We start from the raw sequence: 22,906 nt of genomic DNA, 5'->3' as shown, positions 1-22,906 counted from the left end.
GGTCGTCCATGGATGGTATACTTACCACTCACTGATACAGCGCACCGGTCTGCTAAGTTTGTAGAGCTTACAATGCCAGGATAGTGGGTTCAATTCCCGGGACCACCCATAGGTAAAAGTCGCTTTGGATAAGAGTGTCAGCTAAATGGCATTTATTATCATAATTATTATTAATGCAAACCTGGAAATTAGCAATGGAAATTATTGACCCACTTCTAGTTAAAGTTATTGTCATGCATGAGAATGAGTCATGCTAGATGATATTTTCAAAAGTTCTTTCCTGTTTGATTTTGACCCAGCTGTATGCTGCATAAGGTCTTGTCTTAAACAGTGTCTCTCTCCCACACGCTGTTTTACGAGTCTGTAACTTATACAAATTCATGCAAAATTTAGGTAGTGTTGGCTCAACAAACATGGACGATTGGGGATATGAGAGATGAAAAGCTTTTCAGTGACAGGAGAAATAGAAACCCATGGCAAGATAGTCAGTACACGGAGATGATGTAATTCTGTGAACCAGTGAGAACAAAATGCTCAGCTAATTGGAAGAGAGATCCCTTTCACTGAATACATACACAGCACACATGCTGACAGACTCTAACTGGGATAAGACAAGTGTTCTACCTCTCAGTGTTGTATTTGTGGATCGGTAGGTTTAATTCAGTTCTAGTACCTACCTAAAGTAAGCTTTATTTGACCACTTTGTCAGCAAATGTACCTTTGGCATAGACAAACCTGTCTAAAGATGACTGAAAGGAAGGATAAATGTGTTCTGTAAGGCAGTGGGAAGAGGTATAGGCAAAGCCGTTGTGTTTTTCCCCCAGGACCATGGATTAGTCTCCCCATCCTAAGAGGTTACAGTAGAATTGTCACTCTCCCTGTCGGGGCTACACCTACTGTGTTTGAAGCGCCCAGATGGAGTGTGTCAGCAAGGGCGATAGGGAGACACTCCCTGTGTGAGTGTGTGTGTGTGTGCGCATGTGTGTTTATATGCGTGTGTGTGTGAGTGTATTGAGTATATTCACATGAAAACTCTGAATCAGCTCTTCTGGCATGCACAAACCTATTGTATTCACCCCGTATTCCCTCTCTTTCTCTGCCGCTCTCTAATCTGATCCCTTCCTTCCTGCCCCTGGCTCACTCCATCCTTCTCCATGGGTACCACTCAGCTCTGTGGTAAAGCCCTGGCCTAGTTCAGTTCTCCTGCTGACTTATGTTTAGGGCTGCCAGAGAGTTTCTGTGATCCAGTCAAGGACCTGGTGGACTGGTGACACTGAGGAACTAGGGCTCTGAGTCAGCTCGCTGATGAAAACACTGCTAAGTCTTTTCCCACTTGAAATAGATTTTTTTTGTATTCTTCAAAGAGATTAAATGAGAGGTCCCTGTGGTGTCAGGTTTATTCAGTTGATGCAAATATGGCTAATGTGAGAACTTTCAATTAGCGTTCCGTTTATACATTTAATTTACTGTTTGCCTTTTTCTTCCTCAATACCTAGGATATGTAATGAACTGTAATTGACAATGACAATTTAAAAAATATATGTATATTTAACCTTTATCAATCATCATTCACTTAAATATCAAACGCTTTTTGTATCTTATTAACGTTATAAAGGAGGTCCAAACTTAAATTGTGCTGAATATGACATTCTTTTGTCTTTCATATTAATGCACACTAAATTAGAGGATGCAACTTTAAAAAAAATGTGTGTTACTGTAATGTTTCATGACTCATGAGGTGTCTTCCTGACACTTACTGGAGATGACAGGTAGACGTCCTTGGAGACACGCTTCAGGCACTTATCAGGGTTTGAATGAATGGAAACAGGAGGAGCACTTTTAATTGAAAGGGGACTGACGAGGTGCTGGCTGGTGCTGCTGATGCTATCTGCTGCACCTGTCATGTTCCATCATCAGGGTGCTCTCACTCTCCCCAGGCACCGGGGTCATGCTACTTTTCATTAGCCTCTGCTAGTCCTAACCAGCCTGGTAATCAGGACTGCTGCATGCACCGTGACTCGGCCACGATGTGGAAATGAAGGCTGCTAGCCGTATCTAATCATCATTCAACCCTTAGAGGACAAGGACCCTAAATGACTTTGACTAGTGCAATTTTTCTCTGCCACAACGTTTCTTGTTCCATAACTCTTTGTTCAAAAGACTCTGTTATACCGTATATCCTCTTCTGTCTATTCTTTGTACCACTCCGCCCCATCACTCCCTCTCTCATGTCTAATCTCTTTCTGGGATGCTTTCCATTTGTTCCTTTCTATTCACCTTTTTGTCATTTATCCTTTTCCGTATATCTTTCACCTCTGCACTCCTCCATCCCTCTCTCTCATCCCTCGTTCCTCTCTCATCCCTCTGCAGGAGTATCATGCCCAGCTGGAGGAGATGCGCGTGGCCATCAGGCAGCTGGAGGAGGACCTGTCTGCGGCCCGTCGTCGTAGCGACCTGTATGAGTCGGAGCTGAAGGAGTCCCGTCAGACCAGCGAAGAGCTGAAGAGGAAAGCAGCAGACTGTCAACAAAGGATGCAGAAGGTGCTGTAACTATTCACTCTGATATTGATCTCTTGACTCTGACCCACATTCAGAGAACTTGAAAGGCATTTGTTGGTTTTGAAAGCAGGAGGTTTAACTGATTTTCTGGTTATTTTCACACAGGCCAAGGAGCAAGGAAAAACTGATACAGAGGAGCTTCTGTCAAAGCTGGAGAAGGTACAACTTCGGTCCATGTGGATCTCCTGTTGACGCCCTGGATGGTCATACAGTATATTTTCTATAAAGTAATGTTCAGTGGTTAGGAGACAAATTATCCCATCATGAATGAAACCATGAAGATGGTTTGGGACTGAACTCATATGGATTGTAAAATATTTAGCTTAAAATGTTTTTCTCTCTATTTCTCTGTTTCAGAACAATGCTGAACAGCAAGTGAAAATTGAGGATCTCCAATATAAGCTTGCCAAGGTAGAATATTTTTGTTGAAAACTTCATGGATAATTCATATTCAGCATGTGCTTTAGGGGAAGAATAGATGCTTATCAAACACAGACATGTGAAAGTCCTCTCTCTCTGCTAATTATGTGTGTCAACTCCTCCATTGTCCTGTAAAGCAGATGTTGAATTGTGGCCTGAGAATAAATTAACTGTATCTAAAATCATAATTTGTCAGTTTCTGCTTAATTGCCAGCTATCAAAATATTTTTCAGACAATGTTGGTTTCTCTAAGTAATATGTTTTATAGCAATGACTACATTAAATGAAGACATTTTCAAAATAACTCTAAAGCCATTTCCTAATGGAATTCTCCAGGCTGTTGGGCACATATTTTAGAGGCACAATCAATCACATTTTCACCCAGTATTCTAGGCTATTCATGCATGCAACTACCAATAAAGCCCGTAGAGCTTAAAATATGACAGTTTAAAGTTATGTAAATGTCAGATAGGTGACAGAAAGTCTTTGTTGTTCCCCGGCCAATAACACAGGCAGTGAAGGCGAGCAGTGAGACCACAGATCTCCTCTATAGTATCAGGGTGGCTAAGGAGCGCATGGAACATGAGCTGGAGATGCTTCAGACCAAGGAGGACTCCAGTGACAGCCTCCGGAGACGCCTAAGAGAGACAGAGGTATGCAGTACTGACTAGGGCTGTGGCAGTCATGACATTTTGTCAGCCAGTGATTGTCTAGCAAATAATTGCCAATTGACCGTTAATTAGCATACACACATTTAGCATCTCCTGGCTTCCATGCATAGCATACAAGCCACTGATGCAGACCTTTGGAACATCTACATTTAAAAAAGTCTAATAAATCCATGTAGTATAGCCTACACCTTCCCAATAAATCCCTTATTTATTATAGACAGGTCTAAAGAAATATGATATGACTAAAATGCAGTCTATTTCAGAAGAACATAATAGCGTACTCTGCGTAGTCCTTATGTTAGGCCCTGATCTGGCTATGCTATGTGGCTGTGTGCTACACTAGTTTATTTAGCAGACAAGATTTGCTTAGAATTCCGTGGCATTATTTTATATTACTTTATAGTATGAATAATACAATAGAACAACGCTGAAGGAAATAGAAAGGATATTTTCTCCACAGCCATTCTGTGTTGAGCGGTTAACAAAAAAAAACAGGTAATCCTATATGCATTTTTTATAGTTATTTATGTACCTTTAGTTGTGATACAAATGTTAGGCTATATGTTTAGATTTTTAATACATTCTAAGGCTGCATGATGCCACTAATGATTAATAAAAATAAAAAGTTGCATGAAAGGCATGAGCTCTACTTTCTTTTTTTGCGCAAACACCATTCATCAGTCTTTCATTCACAATTTGACAAGCATTTGATAATGCCTCGAATTTCTCGGCTGCATCCCCATTGTGTGGCCATAATCCCCCTAAAAAAAACTATGCATTTGCAGCCAGTGGTCGTTGTGCCCTTGGGCTGAATACAGTGCCTTGCGAAAGTATTCGGCCCCCTTGAACTTTGCGACCTTTTGCCACATTTCAGGCTTCAAACATAAAGATATAAAACTCTATTTTTTTGTGAAGAATCAACAACAAGTGGGACACAATCATGAAGTGGAACGACATTTATTGGATATTTCAAACTTTTTTAACAAATCAAAAACTGAAAAATTGGGCGTGCAAAATTAGGTCGCAAAGTTCAAGGGGGCCGAATACTTTCGCAAGGCACTGTATAATAATTATAAATCCCTTCTCCCCGCTTCTCCCCGCCGAAGAGCACATTTAGCTTAAAAACTTCTTAAGGCTAGGGGGCACTATTTTCACGTCCGGATGAAAAGTGTGCACAAAGTAAACTGCCTGCTACTCAGGCACAGAAGCTAGGATATGCATATATATTTGTAGATTTGGATAGAAAACACTCTAAAGTTTCTAAAACTGTTAAAGTTATGTCTGTGAGTATAACAGAACTTATTTGGCAGGCGAAACCCAGAGGACAAACCATCCAGGAATTTTTATTTTTGAGGTCACTCTCTTTTCAATTGGTTTTCTATGGGGAACTAGATTTCTAAGGCACTTGCTTGGTTCATATCGCTTCCACTTGATGTCAACAGTCTTTAAAAATTGGTGGATGTTTTTCCTTTGAGAAATGAAGAAGTAGGGCAGTTCAAAACGAGGGTCGAGTGAAGTGTACTGTTGTGGTTGGGGTGCGCGACCTGAAAGCTCGCGCCACTTTGTTTTTATCCGCTATTGAACACAGTTTATTCCGTCTTAAATTGTATTAATTATTTATGTTAAAAAATACCTAAAGTTGTATTAGGAAAGTTGTTTGAAATGTTTGGATCAAGATTACAGGTGACTTATTAGATATTTTGTAGTCATGTTGCGCGAGTTGGAACCGGAGTATTTTCAGAATCAAACGCACCAAATAAATGGACATTTTGGGGATATAACAACAGAATTAATCGAACAAAAGGACCATTTGTGATGTTTAATGGACATATTGGAATGCCAACAGAAGAAGATCTTCAAAGGTAAGTCATGAATTATATGTTATTTCTTACTTTTGTGTCGTGCCTGGCAGGTTGAATTATGATTTTCATGTGTATGTTTGCTGGGGTGCTGTCCTCAGATAATAGAATGGTTTGCTTTCGCCGTAAAGCCTTTTTGAAATCTGACACTGTGGCTGGATTAACAAGAAGTTCATCTTTAATCCGATGAATAACACTTGTATGATTTATGAATTGTTATTATGATTATTTCTGTTTTTGAATTTGGCGCGCTGCTATTACACTGGGTGTTGTCAAATCAATCCCGGGCACGTGAAGGGATCACTAAGAAGTTAAAATGTTGATAAACTATTAGACTGTCACATTATAAGTGCAGGAATGCGCACAGGGCAGTAGGCGGTAAGCGGAAATGTTCCATTAGCAGGAAAACACCATTCTCAAAAGTGACCACAAATGCGATTATGAAATCAAATCAAATCAATTATGCATGTAATACCTTACTCTGGAAATGATCTTCCCCAAACTTGAAACTCATCTGCTGCTTATGTATGCCAGTTAGGCTCTACACCCCTAAAGCAGATTCTTGTGGTTCATTTTAAGAAGTTATTTGGCCACTTTAGTTGTGATATAAACCGTATCAAAACATATAGGCATATGGGCTAGGCTACATGAGCTGTGCAACTATGATTTGAAAAAGTTGCAAAAAAAGCATGCGCTATTTGCCTTAAGCTGGGCATGTCATCTATGCACTTAAATAACGAATGGAGGACGCTTTTCTTGTGGTTCCTTTTCATGCCAGCCAAGTAGGCTATGCTCCTGTTGTAAAGAGAAGCAATGTGCTTAATGTGAGGAAGTTGAAAAAGTTTAAAAATAAATATAGTAGGCCTAGCCTATAGAAAGTTTATTGTAGCCTCCTCTTTTTTAAATAGAAACCATCACTCTTGCTTTCTAATGCAATTGTGTAGCCTATAGAAATGTTGCGCAACATTAGCTCATGGGCTCTCACGAAGTGTTTGATTAGATTTTTGATTATATTTGCATTGATGTCAGAGTAATTAGAAGGGCAATAGAGTGCTGAGTACCAGGCAGTTAGCAAGTTTGGTAGTCTACCATCAGCAGCATCAAATGACCATCAGCAGCATCAGAGCTTGGAGAAGCCTAATTACCGTGACTAGACGGTCACATGGAATTTGACTGCCATCATGACTGGTGACCACGGGTGTGGCGGTAATGTGGTCACCATAACAACCCCAGTACTGACTGATCAGACCACAACAACAAAGAAAGGATTCATTGAAAAAAAGAGAGCTGGATAAACTCACTTTTACTGGTGGCAGCAGACTTTCTCTAGCCTGAGTGGTGGGTGTGTGTGTGTTTGTGTGCAGGATGGCAGGAGGACCCTGGAGAGCCAAGTGAAGAGGCTGGAGATATTTGAGCGCAGGGAGAGTAAGCTGAAGGAGGACATGCAGAGCAAGGCCCAGCAGATCCAGCAGATGACTGATCAAATCATGGTAAGGGGAGGGGAAAGAGGGGCCCTCAGCCCCCCTCTGGCCCTCACAACTATGCCCTTCTTTGGAGTGATTATCACACAAGCCCTCCAGGACATATGTGTGTTCACTGCTCATACACACACTCGCTTAGATACACACACATACTCACACTCCCTCACCTTATTATTTAGTCTGCGCCAAATCCTAACTTGAGATCTGCGTTCGTAAGTGTAATTTTCAAGCATCTCCCATTGACATCAGTGATGGTCTCACATTAGGATTCAACCCTCACTCCCTGGGGGTCATTCACAGCGTGGTTTCTCTCTGTCTCAGACCCAAAAGTGACAGATTGTGAACACAAATCTTTAAAAAATATATTTTTTAAATTTTTTGTTGAATTTTTACCCCCTTTTTTCTCCCCAATTTTGTGGTATCCAATTGTTAGTAGCTACTATCTTGTCTCATCGCTACAACTCCCGTACGGGCTCGGGAGAGACGAAGGTTGAAAGTCATGCGTCCTCCGATACACAACCCAACCAAGCCGCACTGCTTCTCAACATACCGCGCATCCAACCCGGAAGCCAGCCGCACCAATATGTCGGAGGAAACACCGTGCACCTGGCAACCTTGGTTGGCACGCACTGCGCCCGGCCCGCCACAGGAGTCGCTGGTGCGCGATGAGACAAGGATATCCCTACCGGCCAAGCCCTCCCTAACCCAGACAACCCTATGCCAATTGTGCGTCGCCCCACGGATCTCCCGGTCGCGGCCGGTTACGACAGAGCCTGGGCGCGAACCCAGAGTCTCTGGTGGCACAGCTATCATTTTTTATTTTGCCTGAGATTTTTTTATGTACATTTTATCCTTGCTCTACTGCATAATATCATGGCGTTGTGTCCTAATGTGAAAAGGCTGAATAAACAATGTACTCTAACGTGTTCGTTTGCATAGGACCTGGAGGAGAGTCTGCGTGAGAGCCAGTCCACAGCCCAACGCGTGGAGACCCACCTGGAGCACAAGGAGAAGCTTTATGAAGAGAAGATCAAGGTAGAGCACCAGAGCCTCAACGTCTCTCTCCTGTTTAGCACACCCATTCAGGAGAGTATCATATTAAGGACTACTGGTGTATTCACACTGTTAGGGGATGTTGTCGGCTTTAACTAGGGCCCAGAGTTTTTCCTGGGCAGGTCCCTTGGTCACGAAAACTCTGACTGGGCCTTGATCCTGAGCTGTAGACTCATTGATATTGTGTTGTCTCTCTTATATGAACCAGGTTCTGGAGAACCAGATGAAGGCAGGCATGGCAGATAAGGAGATGCTGGAATCCAGTCAGAGCAAGTATGAGGAGGAGGTCCAGGAGAAGTGCAGCATCATCAGTGAGCAGAAGGCGGTAAGAGCTGGCCAGCCGAGTTAGGATGTGGCCAGGACGATTTTCACATTACACTGAATTGGTTTATTTTTCACATTAATCACACTGACTTGGTTTATTTCAAACTCGCAAGAACTTGTTGCAAGGCAACTGTCATATATTGGACATGTACTGTTTTGTTTTGACAATAGTAGTGAGCATTTTATAAATTAGGTAACATTATGAATGTACTGCAAATTGTCAGACATGTTGAGGCTGCATGTAAATGTGTGTTGAAACTCTTCTGTCCATCCCAGACCATAAATGCTATGGACTCAAAGATGGCCAGCCTGGAGCAGAGGATTACTGAGCTATCTGAGGCCAACAAACTGGCAGCCAACAGCAGCATCTACACCCAGAAGAACATGTGAGTGTTGTGGACTAGTTAGTTAGTTAGTTGGTTAATTAGTTAGGAGGATTTGCCACACAGTGATACTGACTGTGCTGCGTGTTTGTTTATCTGTCTGGGCCTGACAGGAAAGCCCAGGAGGAGATGATCTCGGAGCTGAGACAACAGAAGTTCTACCTGGAGTCTCAGGCTGGGAAACTAGAGGCCCAGAACGCCAAGCTGGAAGAGCACCTGGAGAAGATGAGTCAGCAGGAGCAGAGCAACAAGAGCCGAGTGCTGGAGCTGGAGAACAGGCTGAGAGAGGTGAGGAGAGAAGGAGAAGAGGGGGAGGTGAGGAGGGCAGAGAAGGAAGGAGAGGACAGACCGGTTAGTGTCACAGGAAGGAGGAGAGGGGAGTGCAGGAAGGAGCCAGAAGAGATGTCGGGGGTTGGCAGAGAGAGATGCCAGATAGAGGGTCATGTAGGGTGAAATGTCGGTGGTTGTTTTGCCAGATCAGCATCTCTCTGATTATCTCATCTCTCTGGGTGACTCACCTCTCTGACTCTATAATTCCTCTGGATGACTCTACTCTCTGACTCTATAATTCCTCTGGGTGACTCCACTCTCTGACTCTATATTCCTCTGGATGACTCTACTCTTTGACTCTATAATTCCTCTGGGTGACTCCACTCTCTGACTCTATATTCCTCTGGATGACTCTACTCTTTGACTCTATAATTCCTCTGGATGACTCTACTCTTTGACTCTATAATTCCTCTGGATGACTCTACTCTCTGACTCTATAATTCCTCTGTATGACTCTACTCTCTGACTCTATAATTCCTCTGGATGACTCTACTCTCTGACTCTATAATTCCTCTGGATGACTCAACTTTTTGACTCTGTCATCCCTCTGGGTTACTCAACTCTGACTCTCTCGTTCCTCTGGGTGACTCATCTCTCTGACTCTCTCCTTCCTCAGCCTGACCCCTTTCTGTCTCTCCCTTCTCTCTGTGTGTCCGTCATGTCATTAGATGGGCCTTGAGCATGAGGGGCAGAAGCTGGAGATCAAGAGTCAGGTGACGGAGCTGACTCTGTCGTTACAGGAGAGGGTTTCTCAGATCAGTGGGCTACAAGCGGCACGCCAATCCCTGGAGAGTCAGCTGCAGCAGGCCAAATCAGAGCTTGAGGACACCACCGCTGAGGCTGAGGAGGAAATCTGTGTTCTTAGAGTGAGTGCAAGAGGGACATACATTTATACATTTATTGTTATTACTCATGTTATTACTATGCTATGATGAAGTACTGTAGTACAGCCACCAAACCTGTCCCTCTCTCTATCTGTCTGGTAGGCCCACCGAGACGAGATCCAGCGCAAGTATGATGCCCTCAGAGACAGCTGTGCGGTATGCCACCTCTCTCTCTCTCTGTTTTCAATTAGTCTTGTATTAAGGTTGATGTTATGAAAAATGTATACCCAGTCTATTCTTTTTTGGAGAAATGAAGGCTATTCCATGAGAGAAATTGCCAAGAAACTGAAGATCTCGTACAACGCTGTGTACTACTCCCTTCACAAAACAGTGCAAACTGGCTCTAAACAGAATAGAAAGAGGAGTGGGAGGTCCCGGTGCACAACTGAGAAAGAGGGCAAGTACATTAGAGTGTCTAGTTTGAGAAACAGATGCCTCAAAAGTCCTCAACTGGCAGCTTCATTAAATAGTACCCGCAAAACACCAGCCTCAATGTCAACAGTGAAGAGGCGCCTCTGGGATGTTGGGCTTCAAGGCAGAGTTGTAAAGAAAAAAACATATCTCAGACTGGCCAATAAAAAGAAAAGATTAAGATTGGCAAAAGAACACAGACACTGGACAGAGGAACTCTGCCTAGAAGGCCAGCATCGCCTCTTCACTGTTGACGTTGAGACTGGTGTTTTGCGGGTACTATTTAACGAAGCTGCCAGTTGAGGACTTGTGAGGCGTCTATCATTCAGGCCAAAGAGTTCAAGCTTGGTTTAATCAGACCAGAGAAATTTGTTTCTCATGGTCTGAGAGTCATTTAGGTACCTTTTGGCAAAATCCAAGCAGGCTTTCATATGCCTTTTACTGAGGAGTGGCTTCCGTCTGGCCACTCTACGATAAAGGCCTGATTGGTTGAGTGCTGCAGAGATGGTTGTCCTTCTGCAAAGTTCTCCTGGGATCGAACCCCAGGCTGTAGTGACTCCGCAGTGCCTTAGAACGATGCAACACTCGGGAGGCCCACATTTCTTCCATGTAAGAATGATGGAGGCCACTGTGTTCTTGGGGACATTCAATGCTGCAGACATTTCTTTCAATGCTCTGACATGCACTGTCAACTGTGGGACTTTATATAGACAGGTGTGTGCCTTTCCAAATCATGTCCAATCAATTGAATTTACCACAGGTGGACTCCAAGTTGTAGAAACATCTCAAGGATGATCAATCGAAACAGGATACACCTGAGCTCAATTTCGAGACTCATAGCAAAGGGTCTGAACATTTTTGAAAAAGGGAAGGGGTCTGAATACTTTCCGAATACAATGTACATCAATACCTCTTGCAGTAGTATACATTCAAATTATATAATATTGTGTAGAAGCTGGAAATGAGCCTAGTATAATATGTCTCCCACCCTCCTTCCCTCAGGTGATCACAGACCTGGAGGAGCAGCTGACCCAGCTGACCCAGGAGAACTCTGAGCTGAACCGTCAGAACTTCTACCTGTCCAAGCAGCTGGACGAGGCCACGGACGAGACAGAGGACCGCCTGCATCTGGGTCAGGATGTGGACCGCCTCCGCCACGAGGTGGCTGACCGCGAGATGCACCTCAACAACCAAAAACAGGTGTGATTCGGGTTGCAAAATTTTGCAAACTTTCAATACACTTCTTGGTTTTCCCGAAATCCCTGTTCTGAGGATCCCGGAATCAGAAGGGAATAAGCAGGAGATCTGGTAACCTCCAACCAGGATTTCTGGAAAACCAGGGCATTTATTGAAAGTCCACAGAATTTTGCAACCCTAGGTGTGACACATACACTCACTCATGACCATAGGTACATAGTACCGTATAGAACAAACACACTCTAACATGTTAACAGAATTGGGATAATAGAGAGCTCTCTCTCTCTCTATTTTTTAGGTTACACAGACTTGCACACACCCACACACACACACACACACACACACACACACACACACACACACACACACACACACACACACACACACACACACACACACACACACACACACACACACACACACACACACACACACACACACACACACACACACACTATACCAGCTAATGTGATTGAGTGGAGAGAGTATAAATCAGGCAGAAGATACTTGACTGTTCTTTTGTTATGTATCTCCAGCTCAGGAGAGGAGAGGAGAGGGGGGAGGGAGGAAGGAAGACTGGAAGAGAGGGGAGGGGAGGGGGAGGGGGTGTGATGCTGTGCTCTGCCCCTGTGGGATGGGGTGTGTGTAGGCGTTCAGTAGCTAGAGCTCTGTCTCTCTGTCCTAGCTAGTGGTTGTGTAACCAGGGATGGAAGTCATAGAGGGAACCGACCATGAGTGGGAGGGATGTGTCATCCGCATCGTTCCCAGGTCATGTCAGCCCTGGATGGGTGGACTTCAGAGGACCATGGTGCTGCTGCAGCTATATTCTTATCCCAGTGTTTGTCTCAAGCAAAGGAAATAGGAAACATACAGATGTAGCTCAGTATGTGCCCTATCTCTCAAAGTTACTTGTATCTATTTTTAACTGTGGAGCACAACCCATTGATTGTCAATGTTCCTGATGATCAGAATCTGACATTACTGACGTTGGTTTGGGATACTATGTCCATTACTCAGAGGGCTGACTTCAGAACAGTCATCATTAAGACCACAAAACTCTATTGAAAGTACCTTAAATAGTTGTCTCATGTAAGTTCATCTCTTACAATCTCTCTAAGATGTTCATGTTGTCCGTTAGAACAGACCAGTTGAACAGTTGAATAGCATGACTTCTATTCGTAACCCCTCCTATGTTTTCCATGTTCTGTGTTAGAACATTGAGACACTGAAGACCACATGCACCATGCTGGAGGAGCAGGTCCTGGAGCTGGAGACTCTGAATGATGAGCTGCTGGAGAAGGAGAGGCAATGGGATGCCTGGAGGGGAGCCCTGGAGGAAGAGAAGAACCAGGCTGAGAGGAGGACCAGGGAGATCCAGAGACTGCTGGACAACGAGAAGCAGAACAGGTAACACACACACACAACATACATAAACACACAAACACACACTCATATGGTCCCCTCTCTTATTCCTCTTCAGGCTACGTGCTGACCTGCGCAACTCGGAGGCTCGTCAGTCTATTGAGCAGGCAGTGAAGGAGCACAAGGCTGAGATTCTGGCCCTGCAGGAGGCCCTCAAGGACCAGAAACTCAAAGCAGAGAGCCTCTCTGACACAGTGAGCCTTATGTGTCTGTCTGTCTCTCTGTCTATCTCTCTGTCTAAAGCAGACCCGTACATCCTGTCTCTGTCCCTCTAGCTGAATGACCTGGAGAAGAAGCATGCCATGCTGGAGATGAATACAAGGAGTCTGCAGCAGAAGCTGGAGACTGAGAGTGAGCAGAAGCAGAGGCTGCTGGATGACGTAGGCTACGTTTTTCTTATTCTTCCCGTTATATATTTGAGTTATTTATATCATATGGGGCGGCAGGGTAGCCTAGTGGTTAGAGAGTTGGACTAGTAACCGGAAGGTTGCAAGTTCAATCCCTGAGCTGACAAGGTACAAATCTGTCGTTCTACCCCTGAACAGGCAGTTAACCCACTGTTCCTAGGCCGTCATTGAAAATAAGAATTTGTTCTTAACTGACTTGCCTAGTTAAGAGGTAAAAGGTAAAAGGTAAAAAGTAAAAGGTAAGAGGTAAAATAAAAATATACAATGTCACATACCTGGGCTTAATAAAAAATCCTCTATTATAACCGAGTATGTTTGTTTGTCTTGTGAGAAGTGAAATATCACAGAATGTCTGTTGATACGGTTTGTGTCCCTCCCTCAGCAAGGAAACCTGCAGCAGCAGTTAGATGTTCAGAAGAGCCACATCTTCCGGCTAACTCAGGGGCTGCAGGATGCTGTGGACCAGACTGACCTGCTGAAGACTGAGAGGACTGACCTGGAGTACCAGCTGGAGAACATCCAGGTACTCTACGCACGCATGCTTGAGCAAACACACACACAGTGCATTCGGAAAGTATTCAGACCCCTTGACTTTTTCCACATTTTGTAACATAGCAAAATAGCAAAAAAGGAAGGGGCCTTATTCTAAAATTTATTAAATTGTTTGTTTTCCTCATCCACCTACACACAATACCCCATCATTTACATTTACATAAGTAGTCATAGTCTTTACTCAGTACTTTTTGAAGCACCTTTGGCAGGGATTACAGCCTCGAGTCTTCTTGGGTATGACGCTACAAGCTTGGCACACCTCTATTTTGGGATGTTTTCTTGTTCTTCTCTGCAGATCCTCTCAAACTCTGTCAGGTTGGATGGGGAGCGTCGCTGCACAGATATTTTCAGGTCTTTCCAGAGATGTTTGATCGGGTTCAAGTCCAGCTCTGGCTGGGCCACTCAAGGACATTCAGATACTTGTTCTGAAGCCGCTACTGTGTTATTTTGGCTGTGTGCTTAGGGTTGTTTTCCTGTTGGAAGGTGAACCTTTGCCCCAGTCTGAGGTCCTGAGATGTTTTTATTTAATCCATTTTAGAACAAGGCTGTAACTTAACAAAATGTGGAAAAAAGGAAGGGGTCTGAATACTTTCCAAATGCGCTGTAGACACATTTGTAATGTTTTTTTTTTTTACATTGGATAAAAGCAGAGACTCCGAGCTAGAAAGTTGAAAAACTTGTTACCCCACTTCTGAGAAAATGGCCCGTGAATTTCTGGTACACCTACTGGAGAGCTCTTCTTTATCTACACCCAGTCAGCATCGTTCACACCCTCTTAAGCCTCACCCATCTCTTTGACGATTCACAGTGTTGTAAACAACCAAAGATTTCAAGACTAAAAGTGGTGAAAGTAGTAGCAAAAAGCAGTAGTAAAAATGAACTGTATCTAGTCCTTGGCCTATATCCTAAACTGACTTTGGTAAAGGTCTTATTGTTCTTTGCATTACAGTCTCTGGTAAACACACACTATATCAAATAAAATCTTTGTTTATTTGTCACATGCACAGGATACAGAAGGTGTAAACGGTACAGTGAAATGGTTGCTTGCATAGTGGAGTGTGTTGTTTAGACATCTAGCTAGCTAGCTAGCTAAAACGATGAACCATAATCCCAACTCTAATGCCGTGTTCAAAACAACTGGGAACTCTGAAAAAACAAACTCAGACTGGGAAAAATCGATTTGAACAGTCATCAAAGGCAGAAATTCAACTCTGGCCTCTTTCTAGAGCTCCTACACAGATCATACATGTAATGTTAGCTAGTGAGCAAGCCAGATAACTTTAACTAGCTAACAGTACACTTTAACTTGCAATGAAAACGAATTTCTGACAAATTAGAAATGTATAATTTCCGAAAATGTAGCTAGACTCTTACCCGTCCGTATACATGGATGAACGCTTCTCTCTCTGTCATGGATGCCATGGTTGCCCTTAGTTTGAAGATGTAATCTGGTTGAAGATGTAATCCGGTTTTATACAACAGCCTTCTTACTGTGTTCTCTTTTTGGACTCTCTCTGCATTTGGCAATCATCTCTCTGCTTCCACATGGCATTGGCATTTGAAATCCACATGGATTTCAAAACTCTGTCAACTTCTTCCGTGACAACAACACCGATAGCGCTATTAACGTCAGGGCAGCAATATTGAGATCAGTAGCAAAGCTTTTTCAGTTTTCATGATATCTTTCAAAAAAAGCCACGGTATACATGATTTTCCGCACATATTTGCAGCTCATGTTATAGACGGAAGCATGTCAGACCAATCCGAACTCATCTCTTGGCATGTCCAGCCCATCCATTAGCTCAGCTAATCAAATCAAATGTATTGGTCACATACACATGGTTAGCAGATGTTATTGCGAGTGTTGTGAAATGCTTGCGCTTCTAGTTCTGACAGTGCAGCAATATCTAACATGTAATCGAACAATTCCACAACAACTACCTAATACACACAAATCTAAGTAAAGGAATGGAATAAGAGTAAGAATATATACGTGTCAGGTAGTTGTTGGGAATTGTTAGATTACTTGTTAGATATTACTACACTGTCGGAACTAGAAGCACAAGCATTTCCCTACACTCACAGTAACTTCTGCTAACCATGTGTATGTGACCGATAACATTTGAATTGCTTTGACTCGCACGCACGCACAGACAGACAGACGTACATGAGTAGAAATTCAATGCCTTAGTAATGTTCACTTAGCTCCACCTGCAGGCTGTGTACTCCCATGAGAAAGTGAAGTTGGAGGGGACCATCACCCAGCAATCCAAACTCATAGACTTCCTCCAGGCCAGGGTGGACCAGGGGGGCTCTAAGAAGAAAAAGGTGAGACTGGACAGCTCACAATACAGGCACAGTGACACAGAGTGCATTACAGTAATACATCGAGTGGAGCAAAAAAGTATTTAGTCAGCCACCAATTGGGCAAGTTCTCCCACTTAAAAATATGAGAGAGGCCTGTAATTTTCATCATAGGTACACTTCAACTATGACAGACAAAATGAGAAAAAAAATCCAGAAAATCACATTGTAGGATTTTTAATGAATTTATTTGCAAATTATGGTGGAAAATAAGTATTTGGTCACCTACAAACAAGCAAGATTTCTAGATCTCACAGACCTGTAACTTCTTCTTTAAGAGGCTCCTCTGTCCTCCACTCGTTACCTGTATTAAAGGCACTGTTTGAACTTGTTATCAGTATAAAAGACACCTGTCCACAACCTCAAACAGTCACACTCCAAACTCCACTATGGCCAAGACCAAAGAGCTGTCAAAGGACACCAGAAACAAAATTGTAGACCTGCACCAGGCTGGGAAGACTGAATCTGCATTAGGTAAGCAGCTTGGTTTGAAGAAATCAACTGTGGGAGCAATTATTAGGAAGTGGAAGACATACAAGACCACTGATAACCTCCCTCGATCTGGGGCTCCACGCAAGATCTCACCCCGTGGGGTCAAAATGATCACAAGAACGGTGAGCAAAAATCCCAGAACCACACAGGGGGACCTAGTGAATGACCTGCAGAGAGCTGGGACCAAAGTAACAAAGCCTACCATCGGTAGCACACTACGCCGCCAGGGACTCAAATCCTGCAGTGCCAGACATGTCCCCCTGCTTAAGCCAGTACATGTCCAGGCCCATCTGAAGTTTGCGAGAGAGCATTTGGATGATCCAGAAGAAGATTGGGAGAATGTCATATGGTCAGATGAAACCAAAATATAACTTTTTGGTAAAAACTCAACTTGTCATGTTTGGAGTACAAAGAATGCTGAGTTGCATCCAAAGAACACCATACCTACTGTGAAGCATGGGGGTGGAAACATCATGCTTTTGGGCTGTTTTTCTGCAAAGGGACCAGGACGACTGATCCGTGTAAAGGAAAGAATGAATGGGGCCATGTATCGTGAGATTTTGAGTGAAAACCTCCTTCCATCAGCAAGGGCATTGAAGATGAAACGTGGCTGGGTCTTTCAGCATGACAATGATCCCAAACATACCGCCCGGTTAACGAAGGAGTGGCTTTTCCACCATAATTTGCAAATAAATTCATTAAAAATCCTACAATGTGATTTTCTGGATTTTTTTTCCTTCTCATCATGTCTGTCATAGTTGAAGTGTACCTATGATGAAAATTACAGGCCTCTCTCATCTTTTTAAGAGGGAGAACTTGCACAATTGGTGGCTGACTAAATACTTTTTTGCCCCACTGTACATTACCATTTCTAGAGCACCTTTTCATGGACCTTTTCATTTTAGCCCAAATATTTTCTCAGAATGTTTTTCAGTGACAGTTGTGTGTGTGTTTGTGTATGTTCCAGGGTCTATTTGGGCGGCGCAGAGAGGACCTGCTGGCTGCCATGGCAGCCCAGGGCCAGTCCCAGGTGCCCCAGCAGGTATCCCCTGCACCCTCCATGAAGCCGGTGCCCCTGCAGTACAGTGACATGAAAGTGTCCCTGGACAAGGAGCGCTCCCGCTGCTCTGAGCTGGAGGATGCACTGCAGAAGATGAGACTGGAGCTGCGCTCCCTACGAGAGGAGGGTGAGGAAACTGTCATCTCAAATAAACAGGAAATAATCCCACTGAAGACCACTGCTGTGGTCCAGCACATGCTATCTCACAAGAAGCAGCACATCAAACTTTCCCTTTATGATTTCTCGCTCTCTCTCTCTCTATACACACATCCAGCGGTCCAGTACAAACCTGTGGACCATGGTGGTACCCCTGACACCCCTGCCACAACGCGGCAGCAGATGATGATGTCTGCCATGGTGAAGTCTCCTGAGCACCAGCAGGGCCCGAGCAACCTGCTGGCTACCTCGAACTCTGGCCGCAGGAAGGAGGCTGCCCCCCCAGAGGGTGAGTCCTTCTGGAGAAGTAGTGGACATGGGAGTGTCTATGGGTCTTTCTATAAACTAGGGTACCAGTGAGGATTACCTACACTGGACAACTTGTTACAGCTGTTGATATATTTGATAAGAAGAATGCCCCTCTCCCCAACGGTGTGATTACTACCTCTGAGGGTTTAGAGCTTGAGGTAGTCACTTCATACAAGTACTTGGGAGTATGGCTAGATGGTACACTGTCCTTCTCTCAGCACATATCAAAGCTGAAGGCTAAAGTTACATCTAGACTAGACTCTTATCGTAATCTTTCATCCCAGCAAACCCTGATTCAGATGACCATCCTATCCTACTAGATTATGGAGACATAATTTATAGATCAGCAGGTAAGCAGCTAGATGTTCTTTACCATTCGGTCATCAGATTTGCCACCAATGCTCCTTATACTCACTGCACTCTATACTCTTCTGTAAACGGGTCATCTCTGTATAACCATCGCAAAGACCCACTGGTTGATGCTTATTCATAAAACTCTCGTAGGCCTCACTCCCCCCTATCTGAGATATCTACACCTGCCCTCCTCCTCCACATACAACACCCGTTCTGCCAGTCACATTATGTTAAAGTCCCCAAAGCACACACATCCCTCGGTCGCTCGTCTTTTCAGTTCGCTGCAGCTAGCGACTGGAACGAGCTGCAACAAACATTCAAACTGGACAGTTGTATCTCAATTTCTTCATTCGAAAACTCAATCATGGACACTCTTACTGACAGTCGTGGATGCTTTGCGTGATGTATTGTTGTCTCTACCTTCTTGCCCTTTGTGCTGTTGTCTGTTTCCAATAGTGTTTGTACCATGTTTTGTGCTGCTACCATGTTGTTGTCATGTTGTGTTGCTACCATGCTGTGTTGTCATGTGTTGCTGCCATGCTGTTGTCTTAGGCCTCTTTTTATGTAGTGTTGTGTTGCCTCTCCTGTCGTGATGTGTGTTTTGTCCTATATTTTTGTTTCATTTATTAGTATTTTTAATCCCAGCCCCCGTCCCCGCAGGACCCTGCCTTTTGGTAGACCGTCATTGTAAATAAGAATTTGTTCTTTAACTGACTTGCCTAGTTGAATAAAGGTTAAGTAAAAACATATAAAATAAGTCATTGATAATAATCTGCCATTTTTCTTCATGTCATTACATTAAGATATAAGGGGGATCATAGATATATTCAATACAATTCACAAGTTGATTGAAATGTTTAACCCTTTATCATGGTTGGTGTCTTGATGAATTCCAAAATCATGTGTCATAAAACACTACTTTTCTGTACATTTATGGCAGCGTTAGTTGTCGTTATATCATATATTAAGCATTAATCAGTTAAATTAGACATTGAACTTGAATCCTGTAAGAATCCTGGATCTGGCTGTCTGACAGGTTTTTATATAGACATCTCAGAAATGCAGCGTAATTATATAACAGTTCGTGTATCCTTATGTTACAGGGTGAAAACAGTTTTCATGGGCACAAAAAAATCCAAAATAATTCATACAATTGCAAAATCGAATGCTTCTAACTGAAAGAGTCACCTTACCTTGATACTTAAAACCAAAATCGATACTGTCATTAATGTGGTTCTTCAATAACTATGCATAATACTTGTTGGATGCGCGATTGGTGTCCGGCTGATTAGATACACTGTGATATTTTCACACATCATCGGATCCAGGAAGGAATTTTCCAAATGACAGTCAAGTGACGGACAGCTGTTGTGATTTCACATGCAATGCAACAACCAGAGCCGGTCCTGACATCCCTGGGGCCCTAGGAAAATTCTGCTAAGGGGCCCTCCTACCTGACCCGTGAGCCATGTAAACCATTTGCCATTACCACACAGTCACACCTGACACCCCAGTGCTCCCACTACTATCCTCCCTCCTTTAAAACAGTTTGCTCCATCTTTCGGTCTAAGAATAAGTAGACCTATATAGAACAGAATGAGGTATAAACAAACAATATTTATTGAATAAAATATTTTCTATAGAATCTTAAGATAAGTGAATATTAACATAAGAAATTGTAGAAAATATAGAGCTTTGGCTCTGCTGCCTGGTAATTAGTCCAGTCCTCACAATATTATACAATTAGCTTTGGCTATACAATGTAAACATAAGCCTATAGGCTATGGCTGTAGCTATATGTCTCAGAATAGTCCAATAAAACCTATACAGCTGTGTGATTAACTTTGGTTCCCTCTACAGCCTGGGCATTTTCAGCATCAGCATGGGCACCAGTCTATCACCAGACTGTCTGGAGGAAATGGAGAAAGTATGTCACATAGTTAGTTAAGCAGTCATTTACACACATGCACTTCTGACATACAATCTTAAATGTTACCAAGTGTGTAAACACTTGAATGTTTATCTTACAATCAACATATTCCCCTTCTGCACTTTCTCGAGGCAAAATCATCAAGGAAGTCATCATAGGACATGTGTTTCCCCACGTCATGATTAATGCTCACGATGGCCAGACCATTCAAACCTTCCTGTGACATGGAAGACCTCCGGTAGCTTTTGATGAGCTTTCATTTTAAAAAGCTCCTCTCTGACGATGCTACTGTTACCGGTAGGGTGACTGCAATTCTTAAGGCCGTCCAAAGGTTAGGATAGAGTTCCTCCAGGTTGTTCTCACAGAGAAAGGAAAGCAGCTCAAAGGCAGTCATCTTATCTGATGGCAGATCAGGTACATTCTGAATCTCATGTGCCAGATCCATTCCACTGATGTCACAGTCATCTCTGAAGGTTACAACAGCGGAGTCGACCACAATGTTGAAGTAGTTGACTTCAAGGTTTTTCAGTGCATCAGTCACTGGTTCAACAGGAGCCTCATAGCTGAAATGCCTCCTGCTGTTTCTCAGTCTCTTCTCTTTCAGAACAGCCTCCACATTCATTTCTTCACAAATAGGACCCAACGTCCTCTACACGTGCTTGTGCCTCCACTTTGGCCACAGGATCTTTGATTGTATGTCATGCATCCAGTAATGCCTCCCATACATCAGAAGCCTGATACCTGATTGCAGAACACTTTGGAGCCTACTTTCCCATCTTGTCACTCCATGAATTCACGGTTATGTTCACGTGTTTCTTCAAAACACTCCATCTTTATGTGCCAGCTGAAAAGAAGGTGAAGAGCGTTTGCACAAAAACCCAACTGCATCTTTTGAAGATTTGGCAGCATCTGCAATGACAAGGTTTAGAGTATGTGCTCCACATTAGAGGTCGACCGATTATGATTTTTCAAAGACGATACCGATACTGATTATTGGAGGACCAAAAAAGCCATTAATTGGATTATGTTTTTTACATGTATGACAATTACAACAATACTGAATGAACACTTATTTTTTTGTGTGTTTTTTTGTTGTTGAATTTTGACCCCTTTTGCGTGGTGTCCGATTGTTTAGTAGCTACTATCTTGTCTCATCGCGACAACTCCCGTACGGGCTCGGGAGAGACAAAGGTTGAAGGACATGCGATACACAACCCAACCAAGCTGCACTGCTTCTTAACACAGCGCGCATCCGGAAGCTAGCCGCACCAATGTGTTGGAGGAAACACCGTGCACCTGGCAAATAAATAATGAAACATGTTCAATTTGGTTTAAATAATGCAAAAACAAAGTGTTGGAGAAGAAAGTAAAAGTGCAATATGTGCCTTGTAAGAAAGCTAACGTTTAAGTTCCTTGCTCAGAACATGAGAACATATGCCTAGTTAAATAAAGATAAAATAAATATATATATTATTTTTAAATATTTTTTTAATCGGCTAAATCGGTGTCCAAAAATACCGATTTCCGATTGTTATGAAAACTTGAAATCGGCCCTAATTAATGTGTCGACCTCTACTCCACATGGGCTGAACACGACTCTGGGATTTTTTTTGAGCAGTCTGGCTTGTACTCCTTGGTGCTTGACCTTCATGTTGGCCCCATTAACATAAGTTTGCCCTCTGCAATCTTCAAATGGAATCTTAAGCTTATCTAAGATGACAGTGGACAGATTCAAGCCTGTTGTAACCTTAACATTAACAAAGCCGAGGAAGTGCTCCTTGATCTCTGGCTTTCCCTTTAAAGGGTTAGGGTTAGGGTTAACCCTGGTGACTAATGTCAGGTGTACAGTCCAAGATAATGGAGAATTACTTTGAGTCTCTTACTTAAGTAAACTATTTCTTCCAGAATCTTGTCACTCATCTGTATCAGCTCATTCTGTGTGCGCTTCCCAAGGTTATGAGCAGGTGTCCCTCCATATTTAATTTTGCTAAGATGATTTTCCATAACATGGTCAAATTTTGCCAGTAATTCTACCTCATTTAGGAAGTTTCCATTATCTGGTTGGAAGAGTTTGTCTGATGAACCCCTGAATGCTAGGTTTCTTTCAGCCAGAGACTGGGTGATACTTATTAAATGTGTAAGGAGATCCTGCCATCTCTTTCAGCCTCAAATTGTAATTTGAATTTGATCAAGAGTCTGTCCCCAACTTAGGCGCAGATCAAGTTCTCTCCACTTATTCATATTATCTGTGTGTTCAGGACTACCCTCATGGTGTTTCAGAATGGTGT

General features: G+C 43.1%; 1 protein-coding gene across 1 annotated transcript in view; it reads left to right on the top strand.

Annotated features, from left to right (window-relative positions):
• LOC112249482 (citron Rho-interacting kinase) overlaps nucleotides 1–22,906 on the top strand; it is a 43,701-nt gene that overhangs the window by 4,495 nt on the left and 16,300 nt on the right. Inside the window, exons 4-22 of the mRNA XM_042320488.1 lie at nucleotides 2,371–2,541; nucleotides 2,665–2,718; nucleotides 2,917–2,970; nucleotides 3,492–3,632; nucleotides 6,874–6,999; nucleotides 7,930–8,025; nucleotides 8,252–8,368; nucleotides 8,644–8,753; nucleotides 8,864–9,038; nucleotides 9,749–9,946; nucleotides 10,067–10,120; nucleotides 11,378–11,575; nucleotides 12,786–12,979; nucleotides 13,053–13,188; nucleotides 13,270–13,374; nucleotides 13,784–13,924; nucleotides 16,171–16,281; nucleotides 17,777–17,996; nucleotides 18,144–18,314. Of these exons, the coding sequence (XP_042176422.1) occupies nucleotides 2,371–2,541; nucleotides 2,665–2,718; nucleotides 2,917–2,970; nucleotides 3,492–3,632; nucleotides 6,874–6,999; nucleotides 7,930–8,025; nucleotides 8,252–8,368; nucleotides 8,644–8,753; nucleotides 8,864–9,038; nucleotides 9,749–9,946; nucleotides 10,067–10,120; nucleotides 11,378–11,575; nucleotides 12,786–12,979; nucleotides 13,053–13,188; nucleotides 13,270–13,374; nucleotides 13,784–13,924; nucleotides 16,171–16,281; nucleotides 17,777–17,996; nucleotides 18,144–18,314 (2,572 nt within the window). The remainder of the gene's footprint in view (nucleotides 1–2,370; nucleotides 2,542–2,664; nucleotides 2,719–2,916; nucleotides 2,971–3,491; nucleotides 3,633–6,873; nucleotides 7,000–7,929; nucleotides 8,026–8,251; nucleotides 8,369–8,643; nucleotides 8,754–8,863; nucleotides 9,039–9,748; nucleotides 9,947–10,066; nucleotides 10,121–11,377; nucleotides 11,576–12,785; nucleotides 12,980–13,052; nucleotides 13,189–13,269; nucleotides 13,375–13,783; nucleotides 13,925–16,170; nucleotides 16,282–17,776; nucleotides 17,997–18,143; nucleotides 18,315–22,906) is intronic.

Source organism: Oncorhynchus tshawytscha, linkage group LG04 (assembly GCF_018296145.1).
Source record: "Oncorhynchus tshawytscha isolate Ot180627B linkage group LG04, Otsh_v2.0, whole genome shotgun sequence".
NCBI lineage: Eukaryota > Metazoa > Chordata > Actinopteri > Salmoniformes > Salmonidae > Oncorhynchus > Oncorhynchus tshawytscha.
This window is presented reverse-complemented; position numbering and strand designations above follow the sequence as displayed.